We start from the raw sequence: 15274 nt of genomic DNA, 5'->3' as shown, positions 1-15274 counted from the left end.
TACGTGACTGAGGCAGCTCAGCAACCGCAGCAGCCAGCACGCTTCCCAGCCTCCTGCTCCTTGACTTCGCAGAGCCCTGATTTATTTCATACCCACATATTTTAGCAGAGGTATAGGACTTTTTAAGCAAGCACTCTGCAGCTCACACAGACTGGAATCCCATGGGATTGTCAAGAGGAGTTGGCAGCTGCATCTGTTCTCTCATGCTATTCCTGGGGCCACAGCCTTGCTACATTTGCTTATTTTGTATATCCGTTAACTGAAAATTATTTCAGATCAGCACTACTGCTGTACAGGAGGAAATAAATACCATTTCACATGGGTAGCTAATAATTTTTTTCCTAACAGCAACATCAGAATTCTTCTTCTGCATTTGGAATACGTGAATTCTTAAATTTCTTGAGTTTTTCAATAGTAGAAGATACAGAAATCTCTCCGTGAACTTTGTTGTCTCTTGTTCGCACGTTGACAGCGTGATTTGCCTTCTCCTTTTCTCCAACCACTGTAAGACATATTGCAAACAATATTAAACTGACTACTGACATTACAAAATGAGAGTCTAGACCAACCCTATGCCCCACATTAAAACTTAAATGATACGCAAACATCAGATGCTGCAATTACCCAAGATAAAGTTATACTGGGCCAGCTGTGCATTTCTGATTTTCTTGTTTAACATGCAGCTTTGATCTAGATCCACATCCGACATGAATCCTGCTTCAAAAAATTCGCTGCAAACCTAAAAAAAGCACAAAAAAGTCTCACTTAATATTACAGAATGTACTCTACAGCATAAATCTGTATAAGCTGTAATCCCCGTTCTCTTCCAATAATTAATTCATGTATGTGCCTGATTTTGTTCTCGTGGGTCACTGTAAGAAAGTCAATGAAGTTACTTGAAGAAAACTGCACACACACTTAAGGGCTCAGCAGGACTCCACCTGGAAGACAATACAAGCTAACATGCATATCCAGTAGTTGCTGATCTCCTCAGACAGCTACACTGCTGAACATCAAAAATGTTTCCTCAGTTTGAGAAAGAAGAAAGAGGAGAAGGAACAAAGCCACTTATGCTTGCATTAAAAGAAAAGCAGGGGAGAGGGGTAAAAACAACCATGGTCAAGAGTATACATGCTGGAAATGGAAGAAACCAGCTCTGCCTCTACTTTTAGAAGATTTTCTGTAATGAAACATTAGTTAGTATGTAAGGTTTGTCACCCAGAGTGGTTTTTTCCTTTAATAATTACTGAAGCACGTACATAATAGCAGAATCCAAAACATTTAAAATGACACATCCCTTTCTCAGGCTCATACAAATTTCAGACTACATGGAAAAATTTACCACAACCCCCTCATATGCCTCCAAAATTATTAGAGCACTCATTCTTTGTTCTAGGACAAGTACTTAAGGAGCTATTAAAATCGCTCTCTACTACAAGAGAGAAGGCCCTACTCTCACCTGCTGGGCATACTCTTCACAAGTAGGTCCCACAGGCACAACCATGACCTGCCGTGGAGACAGCCAGAATGGCCTGGGAAGCAGGACAAGAAAAACATGAAATAAATTGGCATTTTGCATTCATACCCATAGCCATGTTCCCCAATAAAAATTTCTTTACTTTATAAAAATATTAGTGTTCGCTAAGGATATTGGGTAATATGTTATCTTCCTCTTTTCAAGTTCACATAAAATAACAAAGAGAATGATCCCAGTAAAATAACATGCACAGAACTCTGATCTTCTGTTCACTTCCTAGCTGACATGACAATTGCAAACTTTTTTGTTTTTGCATAATTTCCACTTTTATTTGTAACTTCATAGTGAAAGGTGGACAGGCAGACAGATAGGTGGCTGAAATTAAGAGTTAACTCTTCCTTAATACTCTAAATACATTAATGAATAAACAGCTTACTCAAGATGAAACAACATATCTTACAAGTTAAAAAAACATTTCATGTATTAGGATTAATGTCTGTACAAATAATTGCTTTATGTACATCTAATATCTTCCCAGTACTAAAGTATGATTTTTAAGAGAAAAGGAACAATAATAATGCAGCACATATACATTCAATGACAATTCTTATTTCTGCTTTATTGTATAATTTTTCCTGAATTCTCATGAAATTGAGTTTCTAGTAATGAACTATTAACAAAAGGATATTATACAATTCAGGCCACAAAATTAGACTGCTTCTCTTTTAATCTTACCTACTAAATTTGAGAAAATTCTATGTATATTATTATGCACTAATATATGGGATACTAGGGAGGATCTCTATTTTCTACATTGTTAAACATTTCTTAGAACTGCAATTGTGCCACATACCATTTTCCTCCGTAGTTTTCTGCTAGAATAGCTATCATTCTCTCCACAGATCCCAAAATAGCTCTGTGAATAATCACTGGCCTTTTCTTATCATCACCATCCTTACTGAAAAAAAGTTCAAAAAAAAGAGAACCTCTTAGCTCATGCACAGATAATCCCACTAATATCTTTTATTCTACTTTCCATAGAAAGACAAAATTTAGTTATTTCTACTTAGGCAAAACCTACATTTTTTTAAAAAAATGTACTTTAAATCACCTGGGCTTTTAAAGGACACTGAATAATCATAGTGACTTAACATAATCGATGCCTGAAACTAGCGACAGAGCCACAAACTCCTAAGTTTGAAAAGACACTCAACCGACTCAGCTCCATTTCTATGTATTTTAATATTTTATGTTCTTCCTTGCTCTATCTCACTTTTATTTTGTTGCATAGGGTCTTGCAGACCCTTAATTTCTCTCCTTAAATTAAAATCCCGTGATTAAGAAAAAAACAGCTGCTGTTCTTAACAGTATTAACCACCTACCAAAGAGCCAGGACATCTACTGTAGAACATGCAGCAAGAACAAAAAATAACACTGATTCTTATTTTCTATCTTCCCCATCAATCTCTTTCTAACATACAAAACCAAACACAGCAGAAAGACAAACCCAGGAAAGGTCTGTTCAAGTCAACATGGTACTAAGATTAATTCACTCAGTGGATAGATATTCCTCTTCCTATCTGGAAGCCAAAGTGAGATTGTCATTAAAAACTGTTTGCATTTGGTTTATATTCAAAGCTAACTAACTTTATCAGATAAAAAGAATGGAGTACTCATTACAAACATACTAGCTCCTTAAGACGTTTGAATTTGTACGTAACGTCTTCAAAGACAACACAGTGACTAGGCTCAAAGTGAAAATTGACTCAACTGAGTTTGCTTTAGCATTACATTTGCTCAGCTGTCTTCAGAACTAGCAGACAAGACAGATACTGGAATTTTCCTGCAGTCAGCAGCATTTGCTATTGAAGTGAGCTATCATTACACTGAGGAAATATCTTCAAGTTCGTTGACTTAGTCCTGTACTCAACAAGAATATTTCCCCCTGCTCCTAACCAGGCTACTGATATGCAGGATAATAAATTAAATGAGCAACAAAGCACTAATACATCTCAGTTTAATGGGAATTAGAGCTAATTATAGTAACAAATTTTTTTTAATTTAATTTAAAAAAGAATATGGTATTTAGTTTAGCCACTCACCCAACATAAGTAAGATTAAATCGAATGGGGAGTTGGAAGTCAAGCTGGATAGTAGCACATTGATGGTACCTGCCGATAGCATCTTTGATTTTAATATCAATCTGTGAAGCAAAATAACACAGTTATTAAATATAGTTTGCCCGCATTGTGTTTGTATTCTTGTCCATCCCAAAGCTGTATTAAAATGCTGATTCACTAACCTTAGGACCATAAAATGCTCCATCTCCTGGATTCAAACTCCATTGCTCTCCAAAGTCATTCAAGCTGTTTTGAAGTTGCTAATCATAAAAACAAGAGAATAATAAAAAAGGTGTAGTAAGGCCTTCCGTTACTGGAAGTCAAAGCAAGTCAACAGGCAGCACAACTCCTGTTGTTCAAGTGTTTAGTCTTTCATGGTAAATAATCTTGAAATAAAGAGTAGCTCCTTGTACAAATGTTCTGATTAATCGGAAAAAAAAAAAATCAAGTCAACTCAAGATAAAGGGGCTAAGTAAGAATCAGAAAGTTCTCATTTTATACAGAAACTTCAAATTTTGTGTGACATTTTTCAACAAGCATTTTCACTAAGGACAGTATTTAGGATCCGATTTAGGAAATTTCACTATTCAACACGCAAGAACTTAAATAGCTACCTCTGCAAATACAAATATTAAGGGTTTTGTTTGTTTGGGTGTTTTGAAATGAGTTACCTTCTCTGCATGATTCCAGATCTCTAACTCCCCTAGATAATTTTCTGGTCTTGTAGAAAGATGTAGTTGAAAGGTAAAACCAAAGACAGCGTACACTGACTTCAAGAAATCAAGACAGCCCTTAATTTCTTCTTCAATCTTAAATGTAAACAAAACATATTAGATAAAGTTTACTTACATAAAAATGTAATTTGATTTACTGAATTCCTCATAATCAGAATATAAGAGTCCATTAAATTAAAAAAAAACCCCACATGAAAATTACATCCTACAACCCCAAATCCAGGTAATGGGTGAAGAGAGAACTGAAGTGTTGTGGTTTCAAAGCATGGCAAGAAAAGTAATGTTCTTGTTAAGCCTGGGCTTCTGGAGCTAGATTGCATGAGTCAGACTTGACAAGAGTACATCAATTTATGCACATAGCTCCACTAACACCTATGGCGTTACTGACAAAGTATTTATTCAGCATTGCTATGGAAAACAAAATGCGATCAACGGTTTTTCTTTGCAGAGGAAGATGGAAGATGCACGAGATTTTACCTTTTGGGATTTAGCTGCCCATTGTACCTTTCTAAAGGGAAAAATCCCATACAGAAAATTCTATTACATAATTTGCAATCCATAATGTTCCTTGAATAACGTAATTTTCTTCTTTTGATATAAGCATTTTTTAATTTCAAAGAGAAAAATAAATAACACAAATTATGGCACTGCTATTTGAGAAACTTGTAACAGAGAAACTAAGTTTAACAAACTATTGACTTAAGCAATATTGCAGAAGGTTAAGAAACACAGAATACCAGATGACTACGAAGGAAGCACCTAAACCTACCAAAAGCCCCATCAAAAGCAGCATTATGCTACAAAGCAACAAAACAGAAGCAGCTAGAGGGGAAATACTTTTGGGATTTTTGTCTTGTTTCATGTTGGTTTGCACAGAGAGAAAAGGAAAGAGTTGGTTTTTTTTTGGTTGACTAGCAGGGGGAGGGTTGTTGCTGTTTTTTTGGTGGTTGGTTTTTTTGGTTTTTTTTGGTTTTTTTTACCTGTTCTACTGTGCAAAAGATGTGAGCATCATCTTGTTGGAAGCGCCTTACACGAGTCAAGCCACTTAAAGTCCCAGAGAGTTCATTTCGGTGAAGAACTCCAAAATCTGCAAGTCTAAGAGGCATTTCCCTCCAGGATCGTGGACGATGGGCAAACATCAAGCTAGATAGAACATGAAAGAACCTTCCTTTTATCCTTCTTCCAGAAGATTTAAGACAACACAAACTAAAACAAGATGAGTACAGACAGTATTTAAGTATTTTTAAGTATTTATTCATTCAGGTTGTCTGCATCCTAAAAGGCAGGGAAACAGAAAAAGTCCAGCACTCAATGTATTGCTAAAGACCACCTAGAAAAAACAGAGTAACAATCAAGACTGGTTCACCTGTACCTTCTTTTGGAACATCACATCTGATGCCTATCTCTGTCCAACATAATTTGTATGTACTGGTGGTACAGACTAGCGTGCACAAACCTAGCTCACTTAGTGCAGACTTACTGAGCGAGCCTCCCACAAGAACTGTATTTAGTCTGCTTTTGGACACCATCAGGGGAGCTCTCTGGACACACTAGTTCCTTATTAATCTTTTGTAAACATACATGATAACAGGTATTAATACTCCGTTTATTTCCCCTCAGCCCCACGAAGGATAAATATAGTAAAATAAGTGTTTCTCTTGAGAGTACAGACCAATGTCCTGGACAATTCATGGGTTTAATGGCAAAAGTTTCCTTCTCAATCTCAAAAGAGAACATGTTTTCGCTGTAGTGCTGCCAGTGTCCTGAAGCCTCCCAGAGTTTACTGTTGAAGATGTTTGGAGATACAACTTCTGTAAAATTACGCCTGTGATATTCCTCCTACAAAACAAATTCAACATTTAAAAGGTGGCAGACCTTTTGACAATCAAAACCTTGTTTCTGTTTAGCTGTGTTCCTATCATGGCAATTTACTGGGAGACTAAAGGACTAGTGCAGATTTAGGTTTTACATGACTGGAAAAAGCACAGGTCACTCAATGCCTTACTCCGCCCTATTTTCAAAACGGTTAGATTAGCATATCATAGTGAAAATCTCGTACATATTTACGTACGTAGATGTTTATCTTTCTAAGGTGTCCTTGTTTCAGCTGGGACAGAGTTAACTTTCTTCACAGCAGCTAGTGTGAGGCTGTGTTTGGATGTGTGCTGAGAAGGCAGCTGATCACACACTGATGTTTATAGGTGCTGCCAGGACAGTCAAGGACTCTTCTTTCTCTGCTGTGCCCGTGTCTGCAGGTGCAGGAGAAGCTGGGAGGGAGCACAGCCCCAGTTACTAGCCCAGAATTCAACCTTGGGTTTAGGATTGAGACCCAAACCGGCCAATGGCATATTCCATATCATGCACATCATGCCAGTATAGAGATGAGGATGTGTCCAGAAGTTCTCTCTTTCCGGATCAGCTTCCTCTGGGTTGCCCCTCTCTCAGGTTATCTCGCTCTCTTGGTCAGCTCTCGGTCTTAGACCCTCAGGCTCTTATCTCCTTTCTGGGGTTGTGGTTTCAGGACTCTCCCTGCTCCAAGATCATTAGCTGGGAACGGGATGAGCCTTGGTTGTCGGGTGGTGAGCAGTTTTACTGTGTTTCACTCATTTGTATATATTACTATCATTATTATTATTTTCAATATTATTGTAGTTCAGTTAAAGTGCTTTTATCTCAACCCATGAGTCTCTTCCCTTCACCCCTTTAATTCTTCCCCCTGTGCCCAGGAGGGGGGAGGGTAAATAAGCAGTTGTTGCTGTGTTTTGCTGCTAGCCAGGGTCAAAACTCCAACATGAGGATAGCTCGGAGCTATGAATGGCCTATCATTTAAGATCAACAACTGACATTAAGCTTGGTAGGAGTTATATTAGTATATACTCACTCGTATGAAATCCACAAGTGTGTTATAAAGGAAGGTACCCCTGGGGAGGAAAAAGCAGCTTCCAGGACTCAAATCATGAAAGAAGAAGAGTTCTTGCTCCTAGGTAAATCAAAACCAGAATACTGTTAACACCACTTCAGATGTAACTGCAGAACCGCAGGAAATGGCTACTTCACACACGTTGAGACTGTACACAAAAATGAAGTGTTATAGCAACAAGATGATTTCCAGAAGTCTACAAGTTCTCAGCAACTCTAGTTAATCATCTACAATTCTTACTCTTAGAAGTCTGCAGTAACACTGGAATTCCATTTAACTCTGTGAATATGTAAATACACATTTCCTCAAAATACTGAAGCCTTGACCAATCTTACCTTTAGTAACCACTGCAATTAAGCTTATACCCATCAGATCTGAGGGCTGATGGCTGAAGCTTGTGAGCCAGTCATTCCTTATCAGAATTCCATCTCAAAAATACAAGGTCAGCAGTGTGGCTCTGATACATCTTTGGAGACCCTTAGCCTCTTCAGATACATAGACAATAGCTAAGTTGTTTGATTTATACTAGATAACTTGTTTTTGAAAAGGCACACGAGTAATCATCAGACAAATACTATACAAATATTCAAGTTTTAATGAGTTAACAGAAATAAGCATAAACGGTTCTCTCAAGAAGTTTTCTACTTCTTCCCTTGGTCACTGTTTTCTGTAAATTCCTCAGCGGCTCTTCCTCTCCCAAGTTACTCTCAGTTGTTCACCTTGGTTTACGAAGGCCCTTCACAGTCTCTTCTTTCATGTCTGCCTGTACGTAGTGAGAGGTTCTTGCCTGCACTGTCTTGGCCAGTGGTGCTGCCCTTCACCTACCCATGAGTTTTTCACGTTAATGCCTCCTGGCTTTCATCTGTACTGCCCATTATGCCTTTAAACATCCAGAAAGCTACTTCTTACCTTCTCTCAAATAGAACGATCAAACAGAATAGAAGGATTCAAAAGAATCATCAAACCATATTATTTATACAATTTTAAATAATTTCTCTCTTCTATGAAAAATAGAGTGTTTTAGGTAAGATCTGAAAAGACCTTATACTAAAAGGTTTAAGATATACTTCTCTAAACCAAGGGACTACCCCATTACTCCTTCCTACCACTAGTTTAACATTTGTATGCACGTGACAAGCAGAGTTTATAGAATAAAAACTTTAAAATACAACTGACACCAAGATATTCATAGAACTGGCTCCCATTCAAACTGTCAAAAATGAAAAAAAACACCCCACGCAACAAAAAGAGAATGAATTCTATTACAGACACATAGAAGAGAAGTAGAGCATGAAATAGTGTACCTTTCCAATTTTCCTATGGTCCCTGTTTCTGGCTTCTTCCTGGAATTTTTCCCATTCCTTCATCATTTTGTTATCAGGAAAGGATATTCCATATATTCTCTGTAGCGTTTCCATGTCAGATTTTCCTTCCCAATATGTAGAAGAATTCTGATGCACAAAACCCATACTTTAAGATAGTATAAGGAGGAATACACACTAAAACATTCAAATTTTAGTATCATTTTTTTTCCTTAAGAATTATATACAGGCATCCACCATTTGTTTATAATACAAAGACACAGCACTGCCTTTTAGCCAGCATACTAATACAGAAGACAAATGAAAGTGACTGGTCAAGCCATACTTTTATCCTACTTGGGTACCTTGTTTTAACTCTCACTATGGCATGTTTTACTACCTCACATTTTATCTTAGAAAAAAAGCAGCACTTGTTTATGTTCAAAACATAATGCAGTAGGGAAACACAAAAGACAAAGTGAAACCAACTCACTCTCACAGTTAAATCCTAGCTGTTTTGACAAGCTAACACTTAATCCCTGGAACTCAGAGTTCCGTAAACTGCAGTTAGGAAGCCAGCAAAAGCAACTATGATGGATGTTCCAGTGAGGTCAGCCTAAGAAGGTTACCAAAACTAGCATCTGCAAGTAACTTAAACTACATCATAACCAGAGGTATCCACACACACTGTCTCTGGCTTTCCTGGGAGGAACAGCATTTTTAAACAGCAGTCCCTGGAGATCTGCCAGTGTCCACTTTACCTCCTGTATCTCAAAGATAACATCTTACAAGGTCAAAATACTGTTTTCTGACCCAGTGGATATCTCAGATGTTCATTTACTGCAGAATAGAGCGAACACACACACCACACACAGATGGGGCAGCTAGCACAGACTCACACTAGGACATCAGTACTACAGAGTGCAATGCTAGTTGGAGATACTAGCACAGTACTGCCACATGATCTTAGGCACTGCACTTCTCTACCATGCATAGTATAACTGGTACCATGGCTAATCTAATCACTACGAGCTTATTTTTGCAGTGCTCTTCATTATAGTCTAAGCATGCATGTTACTGCACAAATACTTCCATTTAAAAAAGATGCTGTAAACTTTCCCTGATGTAAAGAATCAGTAAACCTTCGAAGCAGATGAATGATGAAAGCCTGTAGTTCTATTTGTACAACAAGAGTGAGGAAATAAATTAAGGACTATTTTCAGAGTAAGCAAAGAAAACAATACAGAGGACCCTAGCATAATCACTTCAGGAGAAATAAATAAATAAATAAATCAGTGAAGTTGTAATCCATAGTAAATTTAAACTTACCTTAAATATTTTAAGGGCCTTAATTTTTCCAGTGTGTCTCACATGTGGACCCCTGCACAGATCAATCAGCGGACCACATCTATACACCAGATGAAAAACTTGTTTATTTCAAAACACTCCACCATTATTAAATACAGTCACTAAGGGCATGCAAGTTAATGTTTGATATGTTCAAATACACCAATAAGCATACATATGCAACACTCAGCAAATTCTGTGCATCTTAAACGTAATTGTGCCTTCTACCTGAAGAATATTCACTCAGTAGATACTTGCCACACTCGATCCATTATCAAGACCATCATAGCACACTCAGCAATTCATATGATTCCATAAGTAAACTATGTTCAAGTTGGGCAGGAAATTTCAAACTATGAACATCAAAGAAAAAAAATATTTTTGCCATTTTCCAACTAATTAGTTTTATCACTGGCAATTGGATGAACAGGATCCTCACGCCACCCTGAGCTCAAAGTTAACTTCACCTGGCAACACGTCATGGATGGTAACTTATGTTCATCTGTTTATTGAAACCAGAGAGAACGACTGAAAAGTGGGTTTGCCATTTGTCCACAAATTGAGACCTAATCTGTCCCAGCAGAGAAAGAAAATATATGATTTTACACAGTAACAATATTAATTGCAAACTTAAGTCCCAATCAGACAAGTATTCAGAAGTTAGAATAAAAATAATTTCTCCTCTCAATTTAAATAAATACACCTAACAATAGAAATATTTCATAATACCTTTTAACTTAACTTTGTTTACCTGTATATTGTGGTAGTTGGTGTGTTCACCTTCTCGTTAAGGATACGACACTTAAACTTGTTATACTGTGTGGGGAAACATGAAAAGTCAGAAATATCAATAAAATGGCTAATAACATTCGATTTTAGAATTATGTATTAATAATGCGAACACATCAGTAAAAGACACAACTAAAAAGTCACACAAACACATATATGTAAGCAAAAGTTCAGCATCCTTTTAGAAGAGTTTATAAAGCAAGAGGGGAAAGAGACAAAAATACCTTAATTTCCCTGAGGGTGTGTTAAGCATAGTGATTACCCCCTGAACACCTCAAAGCAATTCTGAAAAGCAACTAAAACACAGCACAGTGAGAATGATAACATCCACTATATAAACCAGAAGGCTAGAGGACAAAGACTTTTTTGACTTGTCTCTGCAAGTGAGACAGACTGAATGCATGCCTTTTGTATAATAGTTTCTTTCGTCATCTCATTGAGCTTAAGGTGTTTTTGCGGAATAAGAAATTGTTTTCATTATTGCCTGAAAACATCCTGAACACTTGAGAGGGATATGGAGAGGGGGAAAAGGATGGTATTCTTTTTCTCTGTTTTACTAGACAGGTACTATTTTAATGAGTCAGCCACATAGAGTATTTTATAGAAGTTACAGTGTAAAAGATCATTGTACCAGCATCACAGCTACTCCAAAGATTTACCTTAAACATGTCTAACAGGATCTCCTTTCTGACTTCCAGCCTTTCAAAAGCCTGCTTCTCTTTTATGATAGTTTTACAGCGGTTCTCTAGTAGTGGGAATTCAGTACTAGATACACCTCTAAAAAACCAGACACAGAACAAAGAAATATAAATTAATTACTTTGATTCTCATTTCTTAAGTGATCACTTTCTAGTGGTCTAATTTGAAAAACATGGGATGTGTTGCTGTGATTTGTAACAGTATTTTCTTAAGTTTCTTACAATCAGCTCTACTTTCAGACACAAAACTCTGAAACACAAATGGTATCACCCTGAACAAAACCACTGCAACCACTCCTAGAACAGTCTTCAACATGTTTCAATGTCTGGAAGATCTGTAGCTCAAAGTACATATTTCCCATTAATTTATTGTTTTACCCACACACTCTACATTCCTTCACAGAACATTCAACAACTGCAAATGTTAACGAGCAGGTATCTGAACACTACTCTTAAATTTAAATATACACACAATATATTTTGCATACACAAACCTATACTATGAAGACGAGTAACCCATCACTTTTAAACCACACTAGATACACAATTTTACTTTTAACGTGCAGAAGCATGACTGAGCAAAACTAATTCTAGTACGGAGTTTCAATACAGGGTATTAAAGTTCTCAGACACTGAAATTTTACCTATCTTCAATGTACATGTCATAATAAAATCCATTCTCAATTGGTGGTCCATAGCATAAGCAGCCCCCAAAATAACCTTCCATGGCCTCTCCAAGAATATGAGCACTCGAATGCCAATAAACCTGCAAATAAAGTCAGGTGAGAGAGTCATGGGGTCATTGGCATTGTGCAAGTAAAAAGAAAAACAAAACAGAGCTATATCTGCAGGTGGGAAATACACTGGAACCAATGTTCTGTGAGAAGTATAACAAGTTTCTGTTCTCATTTTGAAGTCTGCCATTATATTAATAGTTTAGCATATGTAGCAATAAAGCCCCATCGTATTTCAGTTTGAAAGATTATTATAACTCTGCACCATTCTGTCACCTTAGTAATTATTGTGTAAGTTAGTTTCTGGTCAGTTAAAAGTCTACACAACACTAACCAGGTCTAAAGCAATGTAGCCACTTAAGTTACTATTGTTCACATACAGTATATTAATTAATAGGACTGTAACCACACTACCTGAAATGTCAGAAGTGGGGAGTCAACAACCCAGTAGATCAAAACCAGTCTTATGTTCCAAGTCCCTATTAATTCAGACCACTTTATAGCCACTGCTACAAGATAAAGCTTCTATAGGCTCCTGAAATGCCTCAAACAAACTTAATCACATAAATAATTCTTTGACAAAATGAAGTCCAATTCTAGTGCATGAAGATAACCATAGGCCTAAGACTGAAAAAAGCTGGGTGTGTTGCTAAGTACATTCATAGTTTAATTGACCAATATATGCCTAGCTAAGCTTCTAATAAACAGTGGTGGTACAAGGAGGTATAGATTTTATTTATGACTCAAATCTGATATTGTAGAATTTTTAGAAAACTGTAAAACAGCCTTACTGTTGCTTTCAGTGTCTGCTCTTCAAACACACACAGAGTCAAACCATAGAACATGTGTCTTGGAAGACATCAAGCTATTCAAAGTTAGCATACAAATCAAGATATTCTGTACAGTAGCATTTGAGAAATAACCTGTTTATGTAAAAGAGAAGGGAAGAAAAGTACACTAAGATTCCATTCCCCTATAGATGACAGGTACATAGCATCTAATCTCCTTTGTTGAACCATGACAAATATGTTACTTGAATTAAAAAAAACTTCAAGATTTTGAAAGCATAATGCTGCAAATTTATGTTATTAGTTCCTTTAATCAAGCGACAACCAGCAAGTTTTTACTTACAGCTTTTGCTTCTTCATTATCAAACATCAGGTGCTCCAGAGTACAATCTCTCTCCAGTGGACGATCCAGGTCCCACAATTCCCCATTCACTTTGGCTATGACTGCATTTGAAGCCAACATTTGACTAAAAACCACAAATGATAACAAGAGACCAAAATACTTAGGTTCAGATTTGCAAAAGCATTTAGGTTTCTACACCCTGTGAGACCCCACCCACATCTCTTAGCACCTAAAGACCTTTAATTTTTGTTTCTGTGGTCCTCTTAAACCCTTTTCTACTTTTAAGATATGGACCTTTAAGGTCTTAAAGTTTCATTCAACTGTTCTCAGTGCTGAGAATCTGGAGGAAAGACTGATTTCAACAAGTTTCTACTGTTGTCTGGTAACTCGGAAAACTTCAGATGTCTCTATTAATTCCTGGCAGTCTCACTGATTGTTATATTTTTTAACTGGAAGCAAGCGTTATGATCCCAGCAGAGAACCTCAAGCATCACTCTGAAGAGTAACTTCACCCAGCTATTTCTTCTGCATTAAGCTGAAGTTTCAATGCTGATTTTCAAATAAACCAACTTAGGAGAGTCACCATCCACTGCCCATGACATAAATATTTCACGCAACAAGAGACGTATAACAGTAATGGATTTATCACTGCAAAGTACAACTCTTTCAATCTGCAGGTTACCTAATTCCTACAGCTAATTGATAAGGCGTGGTTTTCCAAGATTCCCCTTCAACCACCTTTCCATCTGTCAGAGTAATTTTGATAGGTTTGCTCTCGTTGGCTGCTCTGTAAGCTAGCAAAGCATCATGTTCTTTTTTCAGTGCTTCGTAAAGCTTCAGTCTGTCGTCTATGAAGCCTGGCTCACACTGCAGCTGTAACAAATAAATTAAGTCATACACATGCATATTTGTGAAAGAAATAGAATAAAAGGATTCAGCATTCATGCATCTCTAGAGATTCCAACTGGGCCCAGATGTCACTGTACTAGAATTTACACCAATATGCAGTAAAGCATTTGTAAATAATTATACAAAGGATAATCCCATCCAACTTGCTGACTATTTTACAGTTGCTTTCCAACTCACCTTCACCAATCTGGGCCTAAATGGCTTTGCGAGCTTGACCCCAGAAAGCAGCCTATATTTCTGCCCTAGAATTTGTGTTTGGCTGATATTCCAGAGAAGTTTGGATCACTCCAACAAGCCCTCACTTCTGCCAGTCCATTCAAAACATCAGGTTCAAATAAGACAGCTGAAAGGAGGTTTCCCTTTCTTTAGCATAAGGTGAATTACTAAAACCTACTGACCTGCAGCTAGCACTTGCCAACACCCTCTTTCAGTCACCATGAATGCTGTTTAACTATTCATGAACCATCACTCTCTTCAGGAACCACAGTATCCCGACACTTATTTCCCAACAGCCCTAACCCTTTTGTTACATAAAAAGTAGGTATCTAAGAATGTATAAGTAGCCCTACTAATTACATGCAAGCTGATGCTTTTAGACAAATTTTTTTCTATATGCATGCTATAACAAGCCTTCTTCTGAAAATCTGGGATTTCAAAATACAGTAAAGTATTTGGGATTTCATCACCTTTTCTGAACCTTGCCAAAATACTCCTGTTATTATGTGGCATAAAATAACTACTTACCTCATTCTGACGTTGGTTCACAGCTTCATTTTCTTTTTTCCTTTCCTCTTTGTTTTGATTCACTGCAACAGTCGGACTTGCACTGCAGACTGCCTGCAAACAGCGATAACATGAAGCATGCCCCGATGCTTTTAAGATTCTTCTCAGCAGTCACTGAAACCAAACACACTGGACCAGTGCACCCTCGGGCTAACAAGGCAATTACAAGGGAGAGACCTCCTCAGAACAGAGGGCAGGCTTCTCGTGACACATCTACATCGAGTCCTTCTGATATTCTACAGGAAGACTGCTCACCGAGCAAAACCTTCTCAACCCCGTTTCCTCAGTTCTACCACTGCAGTCACGCCCGGGAACACCTCTCCTGGCAGAT

The 15274-nt window shown here is 37.4% G+C and overlaps 1 protein-coding gene across 1 annotated transcript; it reads right to left on the bottom strand.

Moving 5' to 3' along the window:
* Nucleotides 1-353: 353 nt before the first annotated feature.
* Nucleotides 354-14997, bottom strand: LOC104458193 (probable threonine--tRNA ligase 2, cytoplasmic; the record flags this gene model as incomplete). The annotated part of the gene is made up of 18 exons (XM_010077779.1): nt 354-502; nt 625-739; nt 1460-1532; nt 2331-2435; nt 3580-3680; nt 3780-3857; nt 4269-4406; nt 5312-5474; nt 6004-6170; nt 7213-7311; nt 8556-8702; nt 9882-9960; nt 10651-10715; nt 11348-11465; nt 12031-12152; nt 13252-13375; nt 13934-14112; nt 14905-14997. Coding segments are annotated over 18 exons (2115 nt in total), but the record flags the coding sequence as incomplete, so codon positions are not given.
* Between the last annotated feature and the right edge of the window lie 277 nt (nt 14998-15274).

This window comes from Pterocles gutturalis, unplaced genomic scaffold (assembly GCF_000699245.1).
Source record: "Pterocles gutturalis isolate BGI_N339 unplaced genomic scaffold, ASM69924v1 scaffold11778, whole genome shotgun sequence".
Classification (NCBI taxonomy): domain Eukaryota; kingdom Metazoa; phylum Chordata; class Aves; order Pterocliformes; family Pteroclidae; genus Pterocles; species Pterocles gutturalis.
Note: the sequence above shows the minus strand (reverse complement) of the source record. Positions and strands in the feature narration are given on the sequence as shown.